At 38.0% G+C, this 23472-nt stretch overlaps 1 protein-coding gene and 1 long non-coding RNA gene across 4 annotated transcripts; both read left to right on the forward strand.

The window, feature by feature from the left end:
- Window positions 1–3445: 3445 nt before the first annotated feature.
- Window positions 3446–23453, forward strand: WDR55 (transducin family protein / WD-40 repeat family protein). 3 transcript variants are annotated; one of them, XM_088871450.1, is made up of 17 exons: window positions 3446–3486; window positions 3572–3649; window positions 5438–5560; window positions 6074–6112; window positions 6320–6384; window positions 6726–6813; window positions 7737–7809; window positions 8099–8205; window positions 18239–18281; window positions 18635–18691; window positions 20420–20496; window positions 21081–21126; window positions 21218–21264; window positions 21460–21533; window positions 21620–21675; window positions 21949–22066; window positions 23245–23453. In XM_088871450.1, the coding sequence occupies exons 3-17, from the start codon at window positions 5466–5468 to the stop codon at window positions 23316–23318; spliced, it is 1059 nt and encodes a 352-aa protein (XP_088727576.1). In that variant the 5' UTR covers window positions 3446–3486; window positions 3572–3649; window positions 5438–5465; the 3' UTR covers window positions 23319–23453. The 3 variants fall into 3 exon arrangements, with proteins under 3 accessions (XP_088727576.1, XP_088727577.1, XP_088727575.1); XM_088871451.1 differs by having other exon boundaries at window positions 3572–3595; XM_088871449.1 differs by lacking the exon at window positions 3572–3649.
- LOC148781437 (uncharacterized) lies at window positions 13872–17475 on the forward strand. The gene is made up of 2 exons (XR_016058994.1): window positions 13872–15726; window positions 15904–17475. It is a non-coding gene; the product is annotated as an uncharacterized LOC148781437 (long non-coding RNA).
- Window positions 23454–23472: the final 19 nt, after the last annotated feature.

Consider the following 23472-nt stretch of genomic DNA (forward strand, 5'->3'; position numbering starts at 1 on the left):
CTTGTACCTAAAACTAGTGAAGTGCAAAGTGCAAAGAATTATTCAAATGCACATTCTTTAAGCAATTATCACACAAGGGACAAATGACTCGATAAATATAAGAACGGAAGTTAAACACCATAAGTAAATCCCAATATAGTAATCTCATCAAGGTACATTCAAAATGAGGCATTTCCCTCAAAGCTATTGCATCTTTTGAAATTACTTGATAATCTAATTCAATAACTGTATTGTCAATTCCTTATGCACAACCGCTTTTCTGTTCTTGGGTAATTCAATGGATATGACTGGCCCCTTATACGTTTTTGACTTAGTTAGTGGTTTTTGAAGCTTTCAGTGAGAATAGAAGCTACAATGTACAATTGAGATATGAGGTGTGCTATACTAAGCTTTGATACTCTGGACTGTTAGTGGGAATGGAAGCCACAATGTACAATTGAGATATGAGATGTGTTATATTAAGCTTTGATATTCTAGACGGGTGTTTGACAACCTATTTAAGTTGAACTGACCGGATTACCTAGAACTAGTCTCTGACCAGTCTGATTTTAGCCCCTTTTTGTGGTTAAACACCAAGATGTTGAAAAAAATGTAAAGACCCTAGAACGAAAATAAGAAACGTATTTGTAATGTGTTTTCTAATGTTTTTTATCAAATTGGAAGGTGTTTGGGCCATGAATACTTATTTTTATATTTTCTCTTATTTTTAAATTATTTTAAAAATATCATTAGATTATTTCAAAAATACCCCCTGTTCACTAATTGCTTTTTTCAAAATCAAATTCTTTCACTACTTTTTATACTTTATTTAGATGTGTTTTGTTTAATTTACTCTAAACATAATTTTTATGTTTTCGGATTTATGTCTTTTTATTTCATGAAAAGTTTTGGTGGGGCCAAGACCTGAATGGTTTTTTCAAGTTATCCAAAACCAGTTTTGGATTACTCGGACCAGCCCACATCTGTGCCCTGATCGTGCACTCCAACACTATCATAAACATTTCGAGCTCATTTGGTTCGAATGAAAACTGCATCATGAAACAGTTTTCATATGAAACATATACACACATTTGGTTCATGCATAAAGATGGTGAAAACTTGTCCCATCGGAAAAATCGTGTGAAAAGAAATCCCCACCCCACAAAGTGGGGAGTAAGTTTATGGGGACCATTACTTGAGCGGACAAGAAAAAAAATTCATTCCAGTTTGTCGTAGACGCTGAAACCACATAAATTAACGGTAAAAAAGGGGTAATAGTTTAATAGCGTTGCAACTACAACCTTATCAAAATAAGTAAGAAAAAAGTTTATATAAAGGTGCAACCTTAATATGTAGAATTACATATGCACATAAAAAATCCATCGAAAAAAGTTGTTTTAATATTGAAAAAACCTCTAATTGATCATATCGACATCGATATAAATGAATATAAAAAAAGAAAAAAAGATTTTGAGTCCTAAAAATAATGCATTTTACAACAAATTATCTAGACCGTCCATTTTCGAGATTTTCATATGTTTATAGATCTACTTGATTTTAATCATTTGTTGAGCTTAAAATTTTGAAAAATTATCGCTAATATACCCATATTTTCAAGAAATTGGAAAAAAATTCCCAACTTCCAAAACCTCACCCACACCCTTTTGCCCCATTTTCACAAAATTTCGGACGAAAATACCCTTTACGGTAGTCGCTGTACCATAAAAACAATAACAAAAATCTTCTTTAAGAATATTCCGGTACTAAGAGTACCATAATGGTCTTTTTTCTTAATTATAGATCCATCCTAATCTTGGGCCATTACGGTACTCTTAGTACCGTAATTTATTTAAAACCATTATGGTACTTTTAGTACCGTAATGGTTTTTTTTTTTTTTTATCTTGGAGCATTACCATACTCTTAGTATCTTAATGTTATTTAGAACCATTACGGTACTAAAAGTATCGTAATGGTTTTTTTTTCTTAATTATATTGATTGACCAATCTTGGAGCATTACGTTACTCTTAGTTTCGTAATATTATTTAAAACCATTACGGTACTTTAATGGTTTTTTTTTTTCTTAATTATATCGATTGACTAATCTTGGTGCATTACGGTACTCTTAATACCGTTATGTTATTTAAAACCATTATGGTACTAAAAGTACCATAATGTTTTTTTTTTTTTTTTCTTATCTTGGAGCATTACGGTACTCTTAGTGCCGTAATGTTATTTAAAACCATTAAATGGTGTTTTTTTCTTAATTATATCAATTGACCAATCTAGATTATGATATTAAAAATACCGTAAATGTTTTTACGGTACAACGACTACCGTAAAGGGCACTTTTGTCCGAAATTTCATGAAAATGGGGCAAAAAGGTTTGGATGAGGTTTTGGGAAGTTGGGTTTTTTTTTTCAATTTCTTGAAAATATGAGTATATTAGTGATAATTTCTCTAAAATTTTATAATTAGAGATAAAAATAGATTTTCAGATAATCCTAATTTACATCAAAATTACATGTTATAGTAAAATTTTGAGGTGCACCATAATTGGATTGTTTAAAGTTGCAACCTTATAGAAACCACACCCAATAAGTAAAGCCTCACCTCATAATTCATAAAAAATTTGCAATTCAAGTAAAAAACTTAGATCTATCATCTCAACTTGAACATTATGGTTGTGAAAAAAAAAATAAGATTTCAAATTCTAAAAATAGTATATATTGCAACAAATCATCTAGACCATCGATTTCACCCTAAAAATAGTGTTTACATATCCAAGATCTATCCTATTTATTGAGTTTCAAATTTTAATTTGGGAAAAGTTTATATAAAGCCGAGGTTCTAAAGAATCAAATTAAAGCCTACCTCAAAAATTTCACGAGAAGAGATTGTTTAGGTGCCCAAATATCTTCGAATTGATCATCTCGACCTCAAGATGTATGACCATAAGAAAAAAATAGATTTCAAATTTTTAAAATAGTGTATTTTGTAATATATTTTTGGACGGTCAATTTTCAAGATTTTCATAGATATGTCGATCTACACTATTTTTTATGCTTTAAATTTTATAAAAAAATATAAAAATATAATTTAAAGCTATCACGAAGATTACAAGTGTTGAAACTACATTTTCCGATACTATTTGAAAGTAGGCTCTAATTTGATTATTTAGAGGTTAGGCTCTATACAAACCGCACCCTTTTAATTTTAGATACAGATTTGGGATACCAAAAAAAAAGTGCTTTTTAAATGAGGATTTGAGGTGAGGCTTTATTTTGTTTGCATAGAACCTAGGCCCTGCAAAAACTTCATCCGTTAAAAAAAAAAAAAACCTGTAGCCCGTCTCTCACAACCCTTACCTTCTCACAAAGTCATCGCGCCACTCTCTCAAAGCCCTGCATTCTCTCTGGCCAAGCCAAGCTTCCCTAGCCACTCTCTTTCAACCCTCTCTGTCATCGCTCACAGACGCACAAGCGAGGATCAAGCTTTCATCTTCAAGGTAAGGTTGTTTCTTTTTCTTTTTCTTTTATTTTTTTGGCTGGTGTTCTTTTATTTTTATTTTTGCTTGTTTTTCTTCATCATAGTGTAAAGATTCTTCACCAAACAAGGTAGGGTTTCCTCGTACGAACTCCCGTACAAAATACTCATCTGCTTCAACAAGGGTATGGCTTTTATTCTTGTGATTTTCCTGGTTTTTCCCTTTCGATGGTGCTGTTTGTTTTTTAATTTACCAATGCAAACATTTATTTTCTATGATTTTCCATGGGAAATTTGTTGCTTTTTTATTTTTGGCTTATTTTATTGAGAATAGAAGCACAATTTTTACTACAGAAAAATATGGGTATGGTTTTTTTTGTTGTCCTTTTCTGTTTTTTTTTTTTAACTATTATTTCTGTCTGGTTTTTTGATGTTGTATAGATGCCATTTTGTGATTTTTACATTTCATTGATTTTTTTTTTCAATTTTATCCTGAAACTAGAAAGAGCTGAGCCGGATTGACTTTGAAAACTATCCCTCCAAGTCATTCCAAAATTAATATAATGGATGGGCACTATCGTGCATAAATCTGTTTCATCGGTTTAGATTTTACTAAGTATTTGGTAAGCAGTGACATTGGGGAAGTAATAAACTGTCATTAGTAAATATTAGATCATAGTAGGGGATTTAATGTGGGTTGTCTACAGTTTGGAACTTTATAACATTCTGTAAAATATCATTGATTGTAAGCCTTGTTATCATTAGTGAGCCATTCTTGAGTGCTTTCACTATGAGGGTACTGAGAAATGAAGCCACCATTATATCCTAAAACTAGAAAAGATTCGACTCAAATGCTTCATGAGTAAACTTCCCATGAATTTTGAAGCTGCGTTTTGAATGCTTTTCTCTTTATTAGAATATGGATTATTTTCCATTTCTTTTGCGCTGATGTGCTTTCTGATTATGATCTCATAGTAAGCAGTTCGATAGTGACATAGTTATGTATCTTTGTTGGATATTGATTGCCTGTTTTAGTTTCTTTATATTTGTCACTGCTTATTTGAAGGGCATAAACTTAGTTATGCAATGCTGGTTTTCTATTTTTAGAAATCTATTTAAATTCTTGAAATAATTTTTTTCCATACCAAATATTGTACCAACTGTTTGAAACATTGTAAAAGACTAAATTTTTTTATGCTACTAAAAGGAGGGTGTACATTCTTTATTAAACTTTATACTGATTTTTATGTTATTAGATGTGCATAAGCTACATGTGTTTAGTCTTGACTAGATGCCAGTTGTTAGCATTATCAACAACACCCATGCAAGAGAATCTTAATTGCATGCCTTGCTAACTGTCGATGTCGATATCAAATCAACTATATTGCAATTGAATTTTAGTTGAATGTTTTAAAAAAATCATCTTAATGGGATAGATGTCGATATCAAATCAACTATATTGCAATTGGACAGTTAAAAATATGTATTAATCCAGATCGTGGGAGATAGTTACAAGAATTCCAGAAATGTGAACCAAACATGGGAAAAAACAGGATTGGAAAACTATTGCACTGTGAACTGTTTATATATGAAAACTGTTTTACATATGCAAACTGTTACGCATGAACCAAACAAGCCCTTCACATCAACTAAATACAGTGAAAATCCAATCCACGAAACCTTTCCTGGATGTATACAAAGTAAATTATAGGTAAACTGAATAGGAAGGCCCGTTTGCCCGGACAATACGGTTTTTGAAACAATGGCTTATGGGCTTATACAAAAGAAAGGAAACCCTATTTCATATTTTGTATTTTGTAAAGTCGGGGCTTCACCCAAGTTTGAGCTATCAGCACTGGTGTGCTCTCTCAAAGAAAGACTTATACAAGCCAAATGATGGGTTTGGGTTTATGGCTAAAGTACCCTAGATTTACCTAATTTTATTTAGGTGGTTTATTATCTATTTTTCACAGGTTTTAAACTTCATATGATTGAAGAAACATGGAGATCGACCTCAAAAAGATCGCTTTTGATTTGGATTTCCACCCTTCCAGTCCCATTGTTGCTACTGGATTGATCACTGGCTATGTCCGCTTGTGAGTTTCTCTCACTTCTTATTCTCTCTCTAAGAATTTTGTTTATCTATTCTAATAAATCATGTTTTGTCAATCGAAAAAAGAAATATTGAACCAGTTTTTGATTAGTAGCTATGCATTTGATTTAGTTGCTCTTTCTCTCTCTGTCATTTTTGTTTTCCTCTCTCTTTCTCTCTTTCTCTCTCTCTCCCGCTCTCCCTCCCTCCCTGTAAGGTTCTACTTGATTGGTCGCCTTCTCTCTCTAGTCCTTTCTCGCCTATGCGTGGCATCCAGTTGCCCCTTTCTTCTGCATCCTTGATTAGTGCAAACTTTATGAAAATGGATAATTAGTGGAATGCTAGGAGGCCAGAAACAATGAAAATGAAATCAATAGTATCGGTACAGGAACCAGGAATGTAGAACAAATTTGAATCGGATCTCTCTCTCTCTCCCCTCCCCCCCCCCCCCCCGCAATTTTGAGTGTCTTAATGAGTACAAGCATTTCATTGATCCTTTTTTGTGGCATTTGTGCAGGTACCACTATGACCCAGAATCTCAATCGCAACCAAAAAAGTAATTTAAACTCGATTTTCCCGAATTAGAATGTTATTCTTGTAACTAAATTAGGCTGACTGAAATGGGTCATTGAAATTTAGGGGTTTTAGTCTTTGTAAATTGAATGTATTATAGTCATTTTCATATCCAGTACATAATTATGCTTAAGGAATTTAATCTCTTGCGTCATTTTTTTTTTAATTGTGTGTTTTTTCTTTTTTGCAGGTTAATCAGAGTCAAGGCTCATCGCAAGTCATGTAGAGCGGCTAGGTTTATTGATGATGGGCGTGGTAAATATGCTGGTTTTTAGCCTTTAATTGGTTTTTAGCCTCACCATATATATAACAGTTAACATTCTCAAAAAAAAAATGGTTTGTATTGTTAATTTCAAGAGCATGATTTCATTTTCTATGTAAAAATGGTTACCCAGTCCATAGAGTTTTAGCCATTAATGACTTTATGGTTTAGTTTGAGAGCATCATTCTAAATTTCTCTGGTGAAAATGTTGACTTCAATCTGTTGATTTTAACAATTAAATGGTTTATTATTGAATTAATAGCCTGGTTTTATGTTTATTGGGTGAAAATCGTGATGCAATCTATTTACATATTGCTGTGCTATGCATTTTCAGTTATTCTTACGGCATCAACAGACCGTTCAATTCTCGCTACTGATGTTGAGACTGGGAAAGCTATTACCCGTGTCGACGATGCTCATGAGTGCGTAGTTTTCTTTACTGCTCAAACAACTTTCCAGTTTCACCCATTTCTATACCTGTGTGGTCTCAGCTAAATCATAATTCATTTTTTCCCCTTTTAACACAAAATTACTTGTTTCTTTTCTTTTATTTATTATTTTTTGAAAAAGAAATTGCTCTCTGGTTTTGCAACCTTTTTCTTAAGGCAACTTTGAATTCTTGAATGTGTTTTGTTTAATAAAACCTTAATTTGCAATTGACATGCAAAAATTGGAGTGGGGCTGGTGACTTGCATCCTAGGTTCAAGCCTCCCATTCATATATGATGGAAAAGAAAAACGGAAGAGGAAATTTGGTCATTTTTCCATCATGGTTATATAAGTGGTCTGAATTGAAGTTGAAACTTAAATTTATCCTGTCATCATGAAGTAAGGATTGGGAATGCATGTATTACTGTATTTTCACCAAATAAGAATTGCTCAGCATCTTCTGTGTTCTGAACATTTGCTTCAAGACATTATAAGTATGTGTTTTCTTGGGCAAATCAAAGCTCCTTTTGTACTGGTATTGGAATTCCTTTTATTGTTTGCATGATTTGCATGCTTCCCATAAGCGTACAAATCATGCAAACAACAACTTGCTTCCCATTAGCCGACCCCAAATAGTTGGGAAAAGGTTATGGTGATTATTTGTATGCTTCCGATAGTGGGGGCTTAAATCTTTCTTTCATGTCATCTGTTCCGTGCTCTCCTTTGTGAGAGTATAACTTTGGTTTACTGAGCTTTGGAACTCTTTGCACGCTTTGCATGATTTATATGCTTTCTATGTTTGGAGGCTAAATCTGACTTTCATGCCATCTTTTGCTTGCTGTCTGTTTTGAAAGTATAACATAGATTTTTTGTTGCTAATTTGTCTGTTTTGGAAATTTTGTGTTGTCATTATGTAGATCAGCTGTCAATAGGTTGATCAACTTGACCGAAACGACAGTTTCTTCAGGAGATGATGAGGGAGTTATCAAGGTCTTCTCATTGAACTCGTGACCTCAAGTGCATGTGGGGTTTTGGAAAGTTTGGAAAGTCCATTTGTGTGTGTGTTTATATGTGTTATCTTTCAGTAGGTGCATGTAGTATAGAATCAATACACTTCTTCCCTTTCAGTATGAGAACTAAGTTCTTTGTAGTGGATCTAGATCCTGCATTCCTGGTCTAGGTTACTTAAAAGTTGGACTATTATAGAGATGATGCACCTATAAAATTGTGTTCTCCTTTATATAGGGATTGTGTATGAGGTAATTGCATGTCTTCTCAGGTGTGGGATACACGGAGTCGTACTTGTTGTAACTCCTTTGACGCTCATGAAGAATTCATTTCAGACATGGAATTCATCTCTGATTCTAAGCAATTGTTGGGAACGAGGTACAACTTCAATCTATTCCTATTGGTCCTTTAAAGAGTAAGTTAGATTCTTAGACTAATTGTGAGAACGTAAAGGTTCAAGAATCGATTTTTGATTGCCTATAAATTTTTGTATTGGCGGATATATGCTCTTTTTTTTCCTTCACTCTTTTTGACCTTATGAACTCAGTGACAGCTTGAAGTAAAATTTCTTTCACTGTCCCCAGTGATTGCTGTCAGTGAACTTTTCATGATGGGTTATCAAAATTTTGAATTAAGATAATTGAGTTTTGAGTATCTCAAATTTGGTAGCCAATTCATTTAGTGTCAAAACCGAGTTAACTATTTGAGACAGCAGCTTTCTCAAGTTTTCGTGTGACATTTGTAGAGACCATGTATTTTGTCAAATCGACTTAGAAAATTCTATATAAGGAAAAATTACGCATCGAGAGTTTTTTATTTATGAAATTCAACTACTTGATGAATTCAGTTGACTCTGGAGAGTTTTTATGAATTGAATTGAGTTTTGTTTGCTGGAAAATGCGATTGACATGGTTTTAATGACTAGTTGTGATACAAATTTTTATTGACACCCAATTGTCTTATAAAATAAACTGGTGAGATGCACCTGCTTTGCAGGTCTCATCGAAATGTTTTATTACTAATGTGTTAATTGCTGCAAATATTATGAGATATAGCAAATTGAGTAAGTTATTTATGTGATATTTAAAATAACATATAAAAATTAATGTAACAAATTAAGTAACTTAAAGATGATATTATTATGATTATAGTTCAATTGCAAATATATTTATTAATATTAAACTAAAATAATAATATAAATCAATAAATTCCATAAATAAAGTTAGGATTTATAAGACACTTTATAAATCAATAAATTCAATAAATAATTGCATAATTATAAGACACTTATAATATTTTAATTGTTTTTGTGATTATTATAATATTTATAAAAATTATATTATTAGTATAATTAATATTATTTATATCTATCATTAGTTTTATCATGATAACAATTACTATTACGTAGTTATTATAAGAAACTAATTAATTATAATAATTTAAATATTTATTGATAAATAACATATTAGAAAATAAAATATTTACAATAAAAATAGATTAATTGTAAAAAATAAATTACACTAATTTTAATTATGATAAACTTGTAATAAAAATATCTCTAACATTTTATTTTTTAAAATGCTTTAAATATAATTATTATTGTTCATATACACATACTACGTTTATAATATCAACCAAAAATCTGAAAATAAGAGAATATTTATTGAATAGATAATTATGTTTTTATTATTGAATACATATTTATCATTGTATTTATGCATATTTAATTCAAGTCATTTGTGTCTTTTTTACATGATTTATTTTAACACATTCAATATATGTTTTTTTTCATCTAAAATGTTAATTTTATGATTATCTTTACTAATATAATAGTATGTCCAATTAATGATCAATTATCTTTAGGTGATGTGAGAGAGAGAGAGATGTGTATCCTACTCGAGTCCTACTTGAGAGAGAGAGAGAGAGAGAGTCTTGAAATAAGTTACTCCCATCTTTAAAGAGAGATATGTGGATGTGAGAGTGACGTGACGCACATTAAATTAACGATCAGTTATCCCACTTGTGTGTGTGTGTGTGTGTGTGAGAGAGAGAGAGAGAGAGAGAGAGAGAGAGACTCCTAGAATAAGTAACTCCCCATCTGTAAAGAGAATGTGAGAGTGAGGTGATGCACATTAATTGGGAGAGAGATTTATGAAGAGATTAAAGGATCAATATGATATAAATTAAAATCAAGAGGGCTAATTTGGAATTTTAAGGGACTCTTGTCAAAATAATAAGGGGGGACCTCCTCTTACTTAATATATCATCATCATCATCAAAGCCTTTTCCCAATTAATTGGGATTGACCTCTCGCTTAATATATAATAAATAGATAAATTAGTCCAGATTATCTTCAAATATTGTTACTTGTGGGCATTTCTGGCATTCCAGTGAAGCGTGTTTGAGGTGGGCACTTGGGCTTGAGGCAAGATCCTAGGTGGTGATGCTTGTAGCCATAGTTATCAAGCTTCGACCTACTGCCCAGTCTAATGGGCAAACTGCCAACTGGTGCCTTGGTCTGTTTGGTCTAAAGCAAAAAGCGAGATTGATCGAAAATTAGTCAAAACTAATGTTTTGACCAGTTTTGGCCGATTGGACCGGCCACTTAATACTTGGTCAGATCGGTTAAATAAAGCTACGCATTTTTCTTTGTAATATATTTTTTATTTTAAAACTATCACTCATCTTTTTTCTTTAATTTTTGAAAATCTGCTCCAACTACTTTGACAATGGTCGAGCTAGTTTTGACTAGACCAAATCCCTCACTGGTTTGGTTGGCCAGTTCGATCCTAATACCACTACTTGCATCTTTTTAAAACACTATTGGATGATGCACAATTTTTCCTCCTCTCACCCTAGTTCTCACTTTTAGGGCTTTGAACTTGTATGGGGTGGAATCAATCCATAGCTCATTATCCCGAAGACCAGTGTCTTAAAAATTGATATCGGATCCCTACTCATTTCGTTGTTCAACATGAGCAATTCCCAAGCTGGATTGAACTACACTAAACAAAAAAACTACAAAACAAAAAGAAAAAAACTGGAGAATCGGGCCGATTCATGGTTTCTTTGAATAGAAATTGCCTAGGTTATGATACCTATCTAACTTGGGCAATTACTTGTAGGATCAACTATTTTTAGTCACTGCTTAGAACAAAGTTGATAGAGAGATTGATCAAAATGATTATCAAAGAGCTTGTGTCCATTCAACCGCACAACGCTTCCTTCTCCCATGTGGTCTCCTCTGCTCCTCCCTCTTCTAGCCCGGCTGGCCTTCCTAAACTGCTCGAAAAATCCTCCCCCTCCTTTTGCCCCTCCCCTTTTCTCCCTTGCATCATCTCTACCCCCTCTGCTGTCTCCGCCCAACTTAAGATTAAACTAGTCACTTCTTTGGTGGCCAGTTTCCGGCCCAGACACAAAGATGAGAGAGTCATTGAACGGTGGGCAAAACACACTTGGGGAGATCCTTCTATCACCTGTAGACGCATTCGACTGCTGCTGGAGGTGCTGGATTCCATCCTTATCCCTTCTTACATTTGGCTGGAAGTCAATTCTCTCTTTTTTTGCGTTTCTCTCTTTTGGGTGGAAGCGTCGCCTCCTTTCCGCCTCTTTCTTGAATCATTCGGCTCCCCCCCCCTCCCTCTGATCCTTCTCCCTGGACCACTGTGGTGTGCAAGAACCTCCGACCTAGGAGGCATTCCTGGCGGGTCGCAACTCCTCCTCCGAACCTCTCGGTACGGTCCCGGAGCTTAGCTCCCAAACCTCCTCCTTCGGTCTCCTAGCAACCCAGATGTCTGCCTCGGGAACGGCCACGCTACAGCCCTGTTCTCACTTACCCTACCCACTAGGCTACAAGTGTCCTTTGGTCAGGACTGGAGTCGGTGGTTGATAGAGCGCTTCCCCCGACATGCCCCCCTTCAGATGTCTAAGATCCCGCGTGGGCCTCCACCCCCACTCGTCGACCTGGTAAAGAACCTCTTCTTGGTTTTCTGCCTGTCCAGCCTGCCTCTTTGTCGGGTCCCTCCCTCGATCCCGGCCTTCCTCATCATCTGTTTCCTTCCTGTTTGTCTCCTCGTGCCACATCCCTTGGCCCCGTTGGTACGCCCTCTGACCCCTCTCTCCTCTCCGGTGCCACGTCTCTTGTCGTGCTGCCCCCAGCCAGCCTTCCGTCACACCAGCCTTTGTCGCCTCCGCCTGCAAATCGTCCCCCGAGATCCTGCCCTTCTTTACCTTCCTCCCTTTTCCCGCCTCCTGCTGTGCCCCCTTTTCCCTCTCTGCCTCCTGTGTCTGCCCCCTCACCTACCTCCTTGCCCTCTGGCCTCCTCTCCTTCTGCTGCTCCTTCGTCTAAGGGGACACCACGGCCTTCTTCCTTTCCCTCCGCCTCCTCCCTGTCACCTTCTCTCCGCCTCCTTCTTTTTAGGTCTGGCACCTTTCTAGCCTCGGTCTCCCTTTCCTCTCTCCCCCTTTTTTCTGCCCTGTCTTCTCCCTTCTCCTCTTAGATGGACCGCACCCCTTTTCCCTCTGGCTTTGCCTCCTCGCCGGCTTCGGACCCCTCTTCCCCTACCCCTGTTTTCACTCCTCTGGCCCCTTTCTCGTCTTCCCCCCCCTTTCTGATCCGGTCTACCATGATTCATTCCTCTCACCGTTGCGTTGGGCCTTTCTGCCTGTCCCACCTCTCTTCTTTCCCAGTCCCTCTTCCTCACGTACCCTGCCTCCCCCTATCTCTCTTACCCCTTTCCCCACCTTGTCCCTTCCCCTCTTGTTGTTTCCTCACCCCCTCTCCCTTCCCCCGGGGACTTGGATACTCCTCCTTTGGCTTTTTTGTCTCCTCTCCCTTCTCCCCCTCTATCTCCTCCCTTGTTGCAACTTGATCCCTCTCTGGATCAGTCCTGCCTTCTCCCCCTCCTCACTACCCCTCATCCTCCTTTTTTTCTGTTCCGTCCCTTCCTTCAGACCTCTACCCGTCCCCTTCTCCTCCCACCCTTTCTTCAGAGTTGGTTTCAGACTCGCAAGACGACCTTGGTTCGCCCGTCTCTCCTCGCTCGGCGAGTGATCATGACGAGGGAGTCGACGGGGACGGGCACAACCGCGACGTGGAAAGAATGAAGGAACTGTATTGCGTCATGAGATTTCTGCATGATGGCCCTGAAGGTCCTGCCCACCGGTTTCTCCTAACAGACGGCCACCAAAAGAGACATAAGAGAAAAGGTTGAGGAGCTCCCTTTTTGCTTTAAAGTTCACCTCCCCACATCTCTACCTCCTCCTCCCTTTGAGGCGGTCTGCTAGACTAGCCTCTTTCTCTTCTCATTCTCCACCTCCATGAAGATCCTCTCTTGGAACATTAGAGGCCTGGGACACCTTTCCAAAAGAAAGGCCGTCAAGGACTTGGCCTTGAAACACTGTCCCACTATTCTTGCCCTCACTGAAATGAAATTATCCGAGCCTTCTCTCCATCTTATTCGACAGGTTTGGGGTAGGAGGCCTTTCCAGTGGGCCGTCCTACCCGCGATAGGGGCCTCTGGGGGTATATGAGTCATCTGGGACCCACAGAAAACCTCCTGCTATCCTCACATATTGAGGAACTTTCTGTTACTATCCTCCTGTCTTGCATCTCTGATAGCTTAGAATGGAAACTCTCAGCCATCTACGACCCTTGTACTTCATCCTCGCGGGCTCGCCTCTAGACTGACTTGGACTTTGTGGCCTCTCGTCCTCATCCAGTCAGGTGCTTGGGTGGAGACTTCAATATAACCCAATGGTCTTATGAGAGAAACTCCAGCTCTCTCATCTCCCCTGGAATGATGGAATTCTCGGACTTCATTTTCAGGAATAATCTCCTAGACATTTCTCTTCAAGGAAACCGCTTCACTTGGTCTAACTACTCCTCCCAACCTACTGTCCCAAAACTCGACAGGTTCCTCTTAGCCCTGAATTGGGAGGAACGTTTCCTTGGCTCCCACGCCCTGGCCTTGCTTAAACCCACTTTTGACCATTGCCCCATTCTTCTCACGACCCCAGCCTTGATTCAGATTCGAACTAGCATGGTTAGAAGAAAAATCCTTTTCTTCATTGATCCCATGTGGTGGAACTCATTCTCTGGCCAGGTAGCGGAAAGTGCAGGTTTTATACTCCAATCTAAAATTCAACTCCTTAAAGCCTCCCTGAAAGCTTGGTGTCAGTCCATTCCAAGGTACCAAACCCAAGTTAAGTCCTCTCTCTTCTTTCATCCATCCAAGAACTTGACCATCTTGAGGTGCTCCATCCACTTTCAACCTCTGAAGCGGAATTGAGAGTCCAAACCAAAGTCGATTACCTTTCCACTCTAAAAAAAGAAGAGCTCTACTGGTTCCAGAGATTTGGAGTCAATTGGCTCAAAGTAGGGGATCTTAACACTCGTTTTTTCCACAGGATAGCGAATTGTCATAGGAGAGATAATTCTATCTCGATTATCAAATATGATAATAGCTATGTGGTCCAACTGGGAGAAATTGAGTCGGCTATCCTATCTTTCTTCCAGAACCTGTACACTGCCCCGTGAGGTCCAAGATCTGCCATTCCAGACCTCGACTTCCATACTTTGTCGGAAGAACATACTCAATGGCTGGAGTGTCCTCTCTTAGAAGAAGAAATCTTGAAATTAGATAACTTAGCCAAAGACAAAGCTCCTGGCCCTGATGGGTTTCCCATTGCCCCCTTCAAAATCTTTTGGGAAACGTTCCGCCATAACTTTACTAGCTTCGTCACTGAATTCTTTCACCGGGGAAGACTCCATAAAGCCATTAATGCCATTTTCATAGCCTTGGTCCCAAAGATTGAAGGGGCTGAAGAACTAAAGGAATTTCGTCCTATCAGTTTGCTCAACTCCTCTGATAAGATTCTGGCAAAAGTGCTGGCATCAAGATTACAACAGGTCCTTCCCTAAATCATCTCCTCCTCTCAGTTGGCCTTCATTAAAGATAGGCTGATCTTGGATGGAGCTCTAATTGCCACAAGTGTATACACTCCAGGTATTTGGCAAAAAAACCTTGCCTCATCTTTAAGATCGACTGGGAGAAAGCGTACGACCACGTCAATTGGTCTGTTCGATGAGACGATGGCAAGAATGGGTTTCCGAGTTAGTTGGAGAAAGTGGATGAGAGGTTGCTACGCTAATTCACATTTTTCAATACTCATCATCGGAACCCCAAAATGATTCTTCCCTTCCTCAAGGGGTTTACGACAAGGGGATCCCCTCTCTCCATTCCTCTTCGCCATCTCAACCAAAGTCTTTAGCTGGTCCTTGTCCCGGGTTTACCAGGCTGGTCTCCTCACAGGCTTCAAAACCTCTCATTGTGGGCCTATATTGTCACATCTGCAATACGTAGATGACACTTTGGTTTTCCTCGATGCTTCCCCCCAAGAAGTGGATAATTTGAGGCTCTTTCTGAAATGCTTCCAATTAGCCACAGGATTCAAGGTCAACATGGTAAAATCAAAGATGATGGGTATAGCTATTGCCAATGCCCAAATCAGACAGCTCATCGCAAATTGGGAATCCAAAGGTGAGGACCTCTCTACAACTTATCTGGGTCTAGCTCTTGGGTTGGGCAAACCTAAAAAGAGACATCGTTCCCATATGATAGACATGTTGATAGACGCTTGGCGGGGAGGAAAGGGAGATACCTCTCTCAAGTGGGTAGATCCGCTCTTATCAAAGCAACAATAGCCAATGCACCTGTGTACCTAATGTCCCATTTCCAAATACCAGCTTCAGTGGCTAAAAGGCTTGACCAACTGATGAGGAACTTTCTCAGGTCAGGTCAGGCTGAGAAAACCAAATTCCATTTGATTTCTTGGGACAAGGTATGCTTACCCAGACAGGGGGGGTGGGTATCAGGCTCTTAAGAAAACACAACGAGGCGCTTAGGTAAATGGGGGTGGCGCCTAACCACCCAAACAGACTCTCTTTGGGCCCAGGTAGTGCGAAGTAAATATAAGATTCTTGAAGAGACCTTGGACAAATGCATCCGGAGCGTAGAAATCTTTCACTTCCTCTCTCCTGCTGTTCAAAAAATACATCAGGTTTCTTCCAAGAGAAGGAACAATAGTGAGCTTCTGGTCTGATCTCTAGATTGGCCATGCTCCACTAAGGGACCTCTATCCATCCCTTCACTCTATCGCAGTGAACAGTGAAGCCACAATAGAGGAAGAAATGGTGCTGGAGGGAGGTCGAAGAGTGTGGAACCCCTCTTTCAGAAGAAACCTCTCAAAGGAGGAAACAAACCACTTTCTCTCCCTTTCGGCACTGCGACACCATTATTTTCTCCCCATACAAGGAAGGGATCAGCTGGTATGGTCCCTCGCTTTGTCAGGGGTTTTCTCAGTGGCCTCTTTCTACAAGGAACTCATCCAAACCCCCACTTTCCCACTTAATCCCCCAGCGGTCCTGTTTCAAGTTAGGCATACTATAGCACCCCCCAAGGTGCAAATGTTCAATTGGATAGCAGGTTCTCAAAAGGCACTTACAGTCGACCACCTACAAAAGAAAGGGATTCCAATCCCCAACAGATGCATCATGTGTCTGTGTGTGGAGGAATCCAATCCCCACCTTTTCATCCATTGCACCCCTGTCCACGATTTATGGAGTTTTGTGCATCAACTTTTTGGCATCCATTGGGTAACTCCACCGACGGTTGGAGACTTATTAGCTGTCGATTTTGCCTCTCATTGGCCGAAGGCCGGTAAAATCCTATGGAGGGCAGTGGTGTCAGCAACCATTTGGGCGATCTGGACAGAAAGAAATGCCAGGATTTTCCAAGGACAGATATGCTCGGTCTTAATCCTCTTCGACAAGGTTACGACCTCAGTAACCTTCTGGGTGTCAAACCAACACCTTTTCAAGGGTATCACTACGAACTGCTTCCTATGCCAATGGAAGAATGTCCTTGTTCACAGTTCAAGAAGGAGAAAAGACCATCCATCTGGAAGCCACCTCCTGAAGGAGCTATTAAGCTAAACTTCGATGGGTGCTCCTTGGGGAAACCCAACCATGCTGGAGCAGGTGGGGTCTTTAGAGATCACCAACGCAATATCCTTTTCACTTACTCTGAATATTTTGGCCTCCATAATTCCCAGTATGCCGAATCTATGGCCCTTTTAAAGGGCTTGCAAAGCTTCGATCGATTCTGGGGGCAAAATTTGATAGTGGAGAGTGATGCTTCAAACATCCTTTCGTGGGCCACGGGGAGATCTTCACCCCCTTGGTATTTGGCACCGATTTATGATGAGATTGTATACACTCGCAGGGATATAGACGTCTACTGGATGCATACCTCGAGGACGCCAAACGAGTTCGCCGACCTCCTGGCGAAGGACGGGGCAAGGCCCCATGACGGTAGATCTCACCCGGCCCATTTCTGCCTTGGACCGCTGAGGACATACTAAGAAGAAAAACTTACTGCATACGGGCAACGTTTTTAGCCCATTTTTTGTAATTTCATTGTAAACCTTGCAAGGGGCCAATTTTTGTTAACACATTGTAAACTTTGTAAGGGGACCATCCTGTAACCCCTTTTTTGTACAGGGGCGGTTGACCTATTATTTTTTACTAAGAGTCCTGCCTAGAGGGTACTCTCGGATTAACCATACTTGTACTTCTTCTCTATAAATAGAAATGTTAATGTTTATCAAAAAAAAAAAATGCAGTTTTAACTCACTCAGTCATTGTGTACCCTTGAATTTAGAACTTTATGTCCTTCAAAGTTTTATCCATATTTCCTTTGTTTTCTCTTCCTTATTTTGTTCTGATGGAAGGAAAAGTATACTATAATTAATTAGGCTATAGTATACTCAGTTGGCCATGAATCAAACTGGATGACATGCTCCCAACGATTTGTCCTTCGTCTTTCCATCACCATTTGTTTCATCATACAGTGATGGCCCTGATTGACGGTGGTTTTCCTGATCAACTAGATTTTAGTATACTCTACCTTGATAATATTTTATTTTCTCTATAATTCAAGTATGGAGAAGTATGCAATAAGAGTGTTTATCTTCGATATTAGAAGCTCAAAATCATTCCTAGCTGTTAGATGTGAAATGTTCTGTCAAGGGTATGCTATTGACCAAATTTCCGTCTTTTATTTTTGGATGGAATTATTGGCTGAACTCAATGCTCAAAAAAAATTTCTCAAATTTTGTGAAACACTTTTTGCCGTTTGTGTCCACATTAGATGGCTAGGAGTGATTGTGACCTTGTACTAGAAGTAAATGATTTTGAATTTGAAGTGTAAATTCCCTTCACATATTACTTCGGCATTTGAGTTGTGCCACTCTTTAGGGCTTACATTAAAATGCTTTTTAAGATATCTATTTGGCATCAAAGATTGGTCAGTAGCGCTAATATATTTATCTGGTTTTCTTTGTGAACAGTGGTGATGGTACACTTTCAGTTTGTAATCTACGGAAAGATAAGGCACGTTATCATGTCATTTTTCATATATCTAATTTATCTGAAAAGAAAAGGGCGCGCATTTAATTTAGGAAAAGTATACAAAGAGACCATTTACTTTTAGTACAAGGAGGTCACAATTACCCTTGTCCGTTAGATTTTAAATCGGGTGTTGTGTGTTATTGATTAGATTTGAAGTTCAAAAGAAAGTTTCTCGAACTTTGTGACGCACTCTAAGCCATCCCATTGGACATCCAATGACTAGGAGTGGTTGTGACCACCTTGTAACAATGATAAATGTTCTCGTAGCATACAATCCCTTTTAACTTATTTTGTCGGTGTTGGATTTGGAATCAAATGTGGGCTCCAAATGGCAGGTACAAGAGAAGTCCGAGTTCTCTGAAGATGAACTGCTATCTGTAGTCGTGATGAAGGTATATTGTGCGTGTTATATGATGTTTTATCGTTTCCATTTATGTTACCTCCTTAAAGCATCATTTTAGGTGGTGAAGAAAGCCTAAGGTGCTTGTTCTAGATTGGGATGTAACCATCTGAATTGTCTGTTACATAAATAGTTTAGTTTGCAATAGATCTGAGGATTTCTATTCTTGTTTGGTTCAATTTTCCAGAACTGTCTCATATATTCTTCTCATATAGTATTGTTTTTATCTCATACTTGGAGAATTTTCTTCTATAGGTTGATCATACTTGGTTGATTGAATAGTGGTGGCTCTCTTCTTCCTTTTGTTGATTTTCTTGCTTGGAAATGCAACAAGTAATTACGATCCTACTGCTTTGTGTATTTTTGCCCCATTTAATGCTGCAAATGATGTGCAGCTTGTTAGAATATGTGTTTTAAGTACTTAAAGGTTTATCCCTAATTGGTAGGTTTAGGTGAAACTTTAGCAGCATTAAATGGGCAAAAAATGTTGAAAAACCCTCTAATTGATCATCTCAACAACGAGAAGTATGAATATGAAAAAAAAAAAAAGATTTTGAATCCCAGAAGTAACGTAACGTATCTTGCAATACATTATCTACACTGTCCATTTTCAAGATTTTCATGTGTATAGATCTACGTGATTTTAACCATTTTTGGAGTTTAAAATTTTATAATTAGATATGAAAATAGATTTTGAGATAATCCTAAGAATTTTTTATCCGAAAAGTATATGTTATGATAGAATTTGGAGGTGTGCCTTAATTGGATTGTTTAAGGTTGCAACCTTATAGAAACCACACCCATATATATATATATATATATATATATATATATAGGAAGAGACTACGCAATGCCTATGGGCGAAAATGAATAGTATTTTTGCCCATAGGCTCATCACCGTCTGAAAGAATCAGAAGGCGTGCATTTTTCGATCGCTACAGGCCTAGCATGTTCGTGGTAGTACCTTCACGGACAGTACCGCCACGGACATGCTAGGTCTGTGACGGTCAAAAATTCATGTGGAACCGCAACGGATGGCGTGTCGTCCGTTATAGGTTCATTTAATGAACCGCCACGGACATAGCAAGTCTGTGGTGGTGGTGAAACACTGTAGAAGTTCGCCTATAGGCGTTTTTTAGGTGTTTCCATATATATATATATATATATATTGTAACCCAAAACTGTAAATTTCATTGTGACAGTGGATTTTGTCTTGTCGAAGCCTATTTTGCTGTTAAACACATAAGTTGTGTATTGTTTTTTCTAAAATTGTTCTTAGAGCAGAAGGCGAGTATACTGCCAAGATTTGTGTTTTTGGTTGAGGAAACCGCATGGCAATATTAAATGGATACATAGTTTGAAGTGGGTAATGATGGAAACAGTGTCTCTATGGAAATTCCAAAATTGAAGCAAGGGGAAAGATAGTAATAATAATAAAAAACCTATCCAATGGAGGTCAGCAAGGTACAATTAACTCCATTGTCAAACATTAGGAACATATGGTGGGTGCCTTTGGAGTTCTGGAAACCATTTTCAAGTGGGTTATGGTGTACTTTCCCTTATTATTTGTTTTGCTTATAAATTATGTCAATAAAATTCTTGACACCATGATTTTGGGTACACTTTATATGTTTTCCAGGCTTTAGAAAGTTATGAGTGAGTATTTATTTACAAATAAGGTGTTCAATAAGCTTGACATGTAATTTCATTTTTTGTTCAGAATGGTCGAAAAGTAGTTTGTGGAACTCAGTCTGGTCCAGTACTTCTTTACTCCTGGGGATATTTCAAGGACTGCAGGTTGGCTACTGGGCTCTAATCTTTATGCAAACTTTAGTTTTATCTTATTGGCGACTATACAAGAAGATCGCTTCTTTTCACAATCAGCCTAGCTGTCAAATTGAAATCAGACTGTAGGGGATGTATCGTTGGTCACACTGGAAGTCTAAGAAAATTTTCTATGGACTTCGTGTAGAGAAAGGACACTCCCTAATTGTCCAATTTTACATCTGATGTCTTGAGGTGTTTGTGACCTTGGTGTATGAAAGATAATGTTCTTATTGTGCACAAAATGGGCAAGTATACCTGTACTACATGGACTGTGGAAAGTTATAGGCCATTAACATCATGACCATCTGATGAAATGATTAGACATTGATAGAGAGATTGGGACCCCACAGGAGACGGATGATCCTAATGACGGGGCCCTCTCCCTCACCATCGCCATCCATCATTTCAACAGACAGTCATGACCCCAACAGCATTTGGTTTTTCGTAATCCCTTATTCCATGGGTATATGCTTGCTCAGCAATTATAAATGTAAGCCATTTTTATGTGTTTGCTCAGCACCTCTGATTGAACTTGTTCCTTGGGGGCTTAACAGTGACCGTTTCCTTGGACATCCCATGTCAGTTGAGACATTATTGAAGGTAAAAATTTGCCAATGACCTAGTTATTCCTTGTTTGGCTCTAAACAGTTTCTTTTTAATGTTATCTTTCTAATGCTGGCCAATTTACCAGCTTGACGAGGATACTTTAATTTCTGGCTCGGAGGATGGCATCATCAGGTTATTTCAATATAGCCAATTCTTCTGTCTTTTTCTTTTTAAAAGATGAGTTTCATTTGCGTTAAACATTTACTCTAAAAAACAAAGGGTTGTTTCCTTTTTTGTGAGTTGTGCATGTTTGCTTTGTTTTCTTGTCTGTGATTAAAATCCTTTTATTTATGGTATTTATGATTTACAAGTTAGCTTTATTTGTAGGTTGGTTGGCATTCTACCAAACAGAATAATTCAGCCAATTGCAGAGCATGCAGAATATCCAATTGAGGGCCTTGGTATAATCACTGTGCCTTCAAATTATGTGTTTGATTTCTGATAAGGTTTCCCTTCATTTCTCAAGGTTTTGAAATGTCCTTGGCAGCCTTTTCGCACGATAGGAAGTTTCTTGGCAGTATTTCTCATGATCACATGTTAAAGGTGGGTTGGCATTCTTTCATGTGTCTTCTTCTGTTGTAGATTTGAATATGCAAGAGAAGTTTGATTTAAGCGATGGACTATTGCCTTACAGCTTTGTGAGTTTATAGTAATAATTGGTTGTCCCAGCTCTCTTTCTCTCTCTCTCTCTTACACACACACGCACACACAATTTTCATTAGTAGATATACAAATGTGTGCACGTGCTTGATGTCTACCCACGTTTGATACTTATTAACTCTTCAAGCACTGATTGTTTATCTTGGATTTGTGAAGTTGTGGGATTTGCCTTCCTTATTGGGAGACTGGCAAAATGGTTCGTGTACGAAAGAGGTTTCCAGAGACAGTGATGATGATATGGATGTCGATATGCCGATCGAAGAAGATTCCAATGGTAAAGCGACTAATTTAGTATTTTTGGTAAAAATTTGACAAATTGATTGAACCTGCATTTGAATAATTTCCTAGAATAGCTTGTATGATTAAAATTTATCTACATATTGCTGCCATCCCTTACATTATGTCCAAAAAGATTAGGAGACACTTGCGTGGTAGATTTGAAATTCCATGCTTATCACAAAACCGTAGGGCCAAGGTTTCTTGCCCATATTCTTTGTGTTTCTTATCGGTTATTGAGCTCTTCATCTCAACTATATGATAGAAATTTCCACTCTTGACAGAATGTAGAAGTGATTGCTACACTGTTTCTAGTTTGTTCATGGATCACAATTCACAAGTATAATTACTAGTATGCAATAAAATTAATGCACATTATTGCACATCACCTGGTATGAGTATTGCCCTTGATCATAATCATTATAGTAAACATGGGTTCATTCTCTCTTTGAAGTGATTGCTACATTGTTCCTCAACACTAGTAGAGAATGTCTAGCACAAGACCATCCCTCCTAGTTTGTTCATGGATCACAATTCACAAGTATAATGACTAGTATGCAATAAAATTAATGCACATTATTGCACTTCACGTGGTATGAGTATTGCCCTTGATCATAATCATTATAGTAAACATGGATTCATTCTCTCTTTCAAATGATCATTCATGTGGGCCATTCTTTCTGTTCATGATATTTATTCTCTTCCATTATTAATTCATTCATCCTATCATTGTCACCTTGGTTGGGTATGGTCCTCATTTTGTTGATGTGTAGAAACCTTGCGTAGTAGTTTGATGTAGATTTCTAGAGTTCCACGTTAAGCCATTATTTCTATTTTTCATGGCTTATGTTTTTATATAAACATGACAGTGATGAGCATATTTATCTCTTCTACTTGGCACTCTACTCTTCTGGCTATCCACACACCATCCACTTGAATGGCCCGAAATATTACCGAATGTTCTCTCTCAAACCCATCTTTCTTATCATCAAAAGAGGACTAGATACATTGTAAAACCCATGCTCTCTCTCTCTCTCACACACACACACTCTCTTGTATGCCTGCTCGCAACAGATCCATCTAGCGTTTTATTCGTCCTGATCTGGTTTTAGGAGAAAATTTGAGCTATTAGCTAACAAAACAGTGCTTATAGCTGATAATAACTTCCTCATGCAGAAAACAATAAGAACAAAGCACACGGGGAACAACCTTCTTCTTCTCGTCATGCAGATTTTTTTGCCGATTTATGATTAATTGAGAATATGAGTTTTTTGGTGAACTTTCTTTCTTGGTTCTGTTCTCCTTTCTTGTGCAATGAACAATAGACTTTTCACTTTATGTATCTTTTGACCATTGATAATTACCTAGTGAAATTTTGTTTCCCATGGCATTCTCTCAAATACA

Source organism: Amborella trichopoda, chromosome 7, assembly GCF_054954075.1.
Source record: "Amborella trichopoda isolate Santa Cruz 75 chromosome 7, AtrichopodaSantaCruz75HAP2 v2.0, whole genome shotgun sequence".
Taxonomy (NCBI): domain Eukaryota; kingdom Viridiplantae; phylum Streptophyta; class Magnoliopsida; order Amborellales; family Amborellaceae; genus Amborella; species Amborella trichopoda.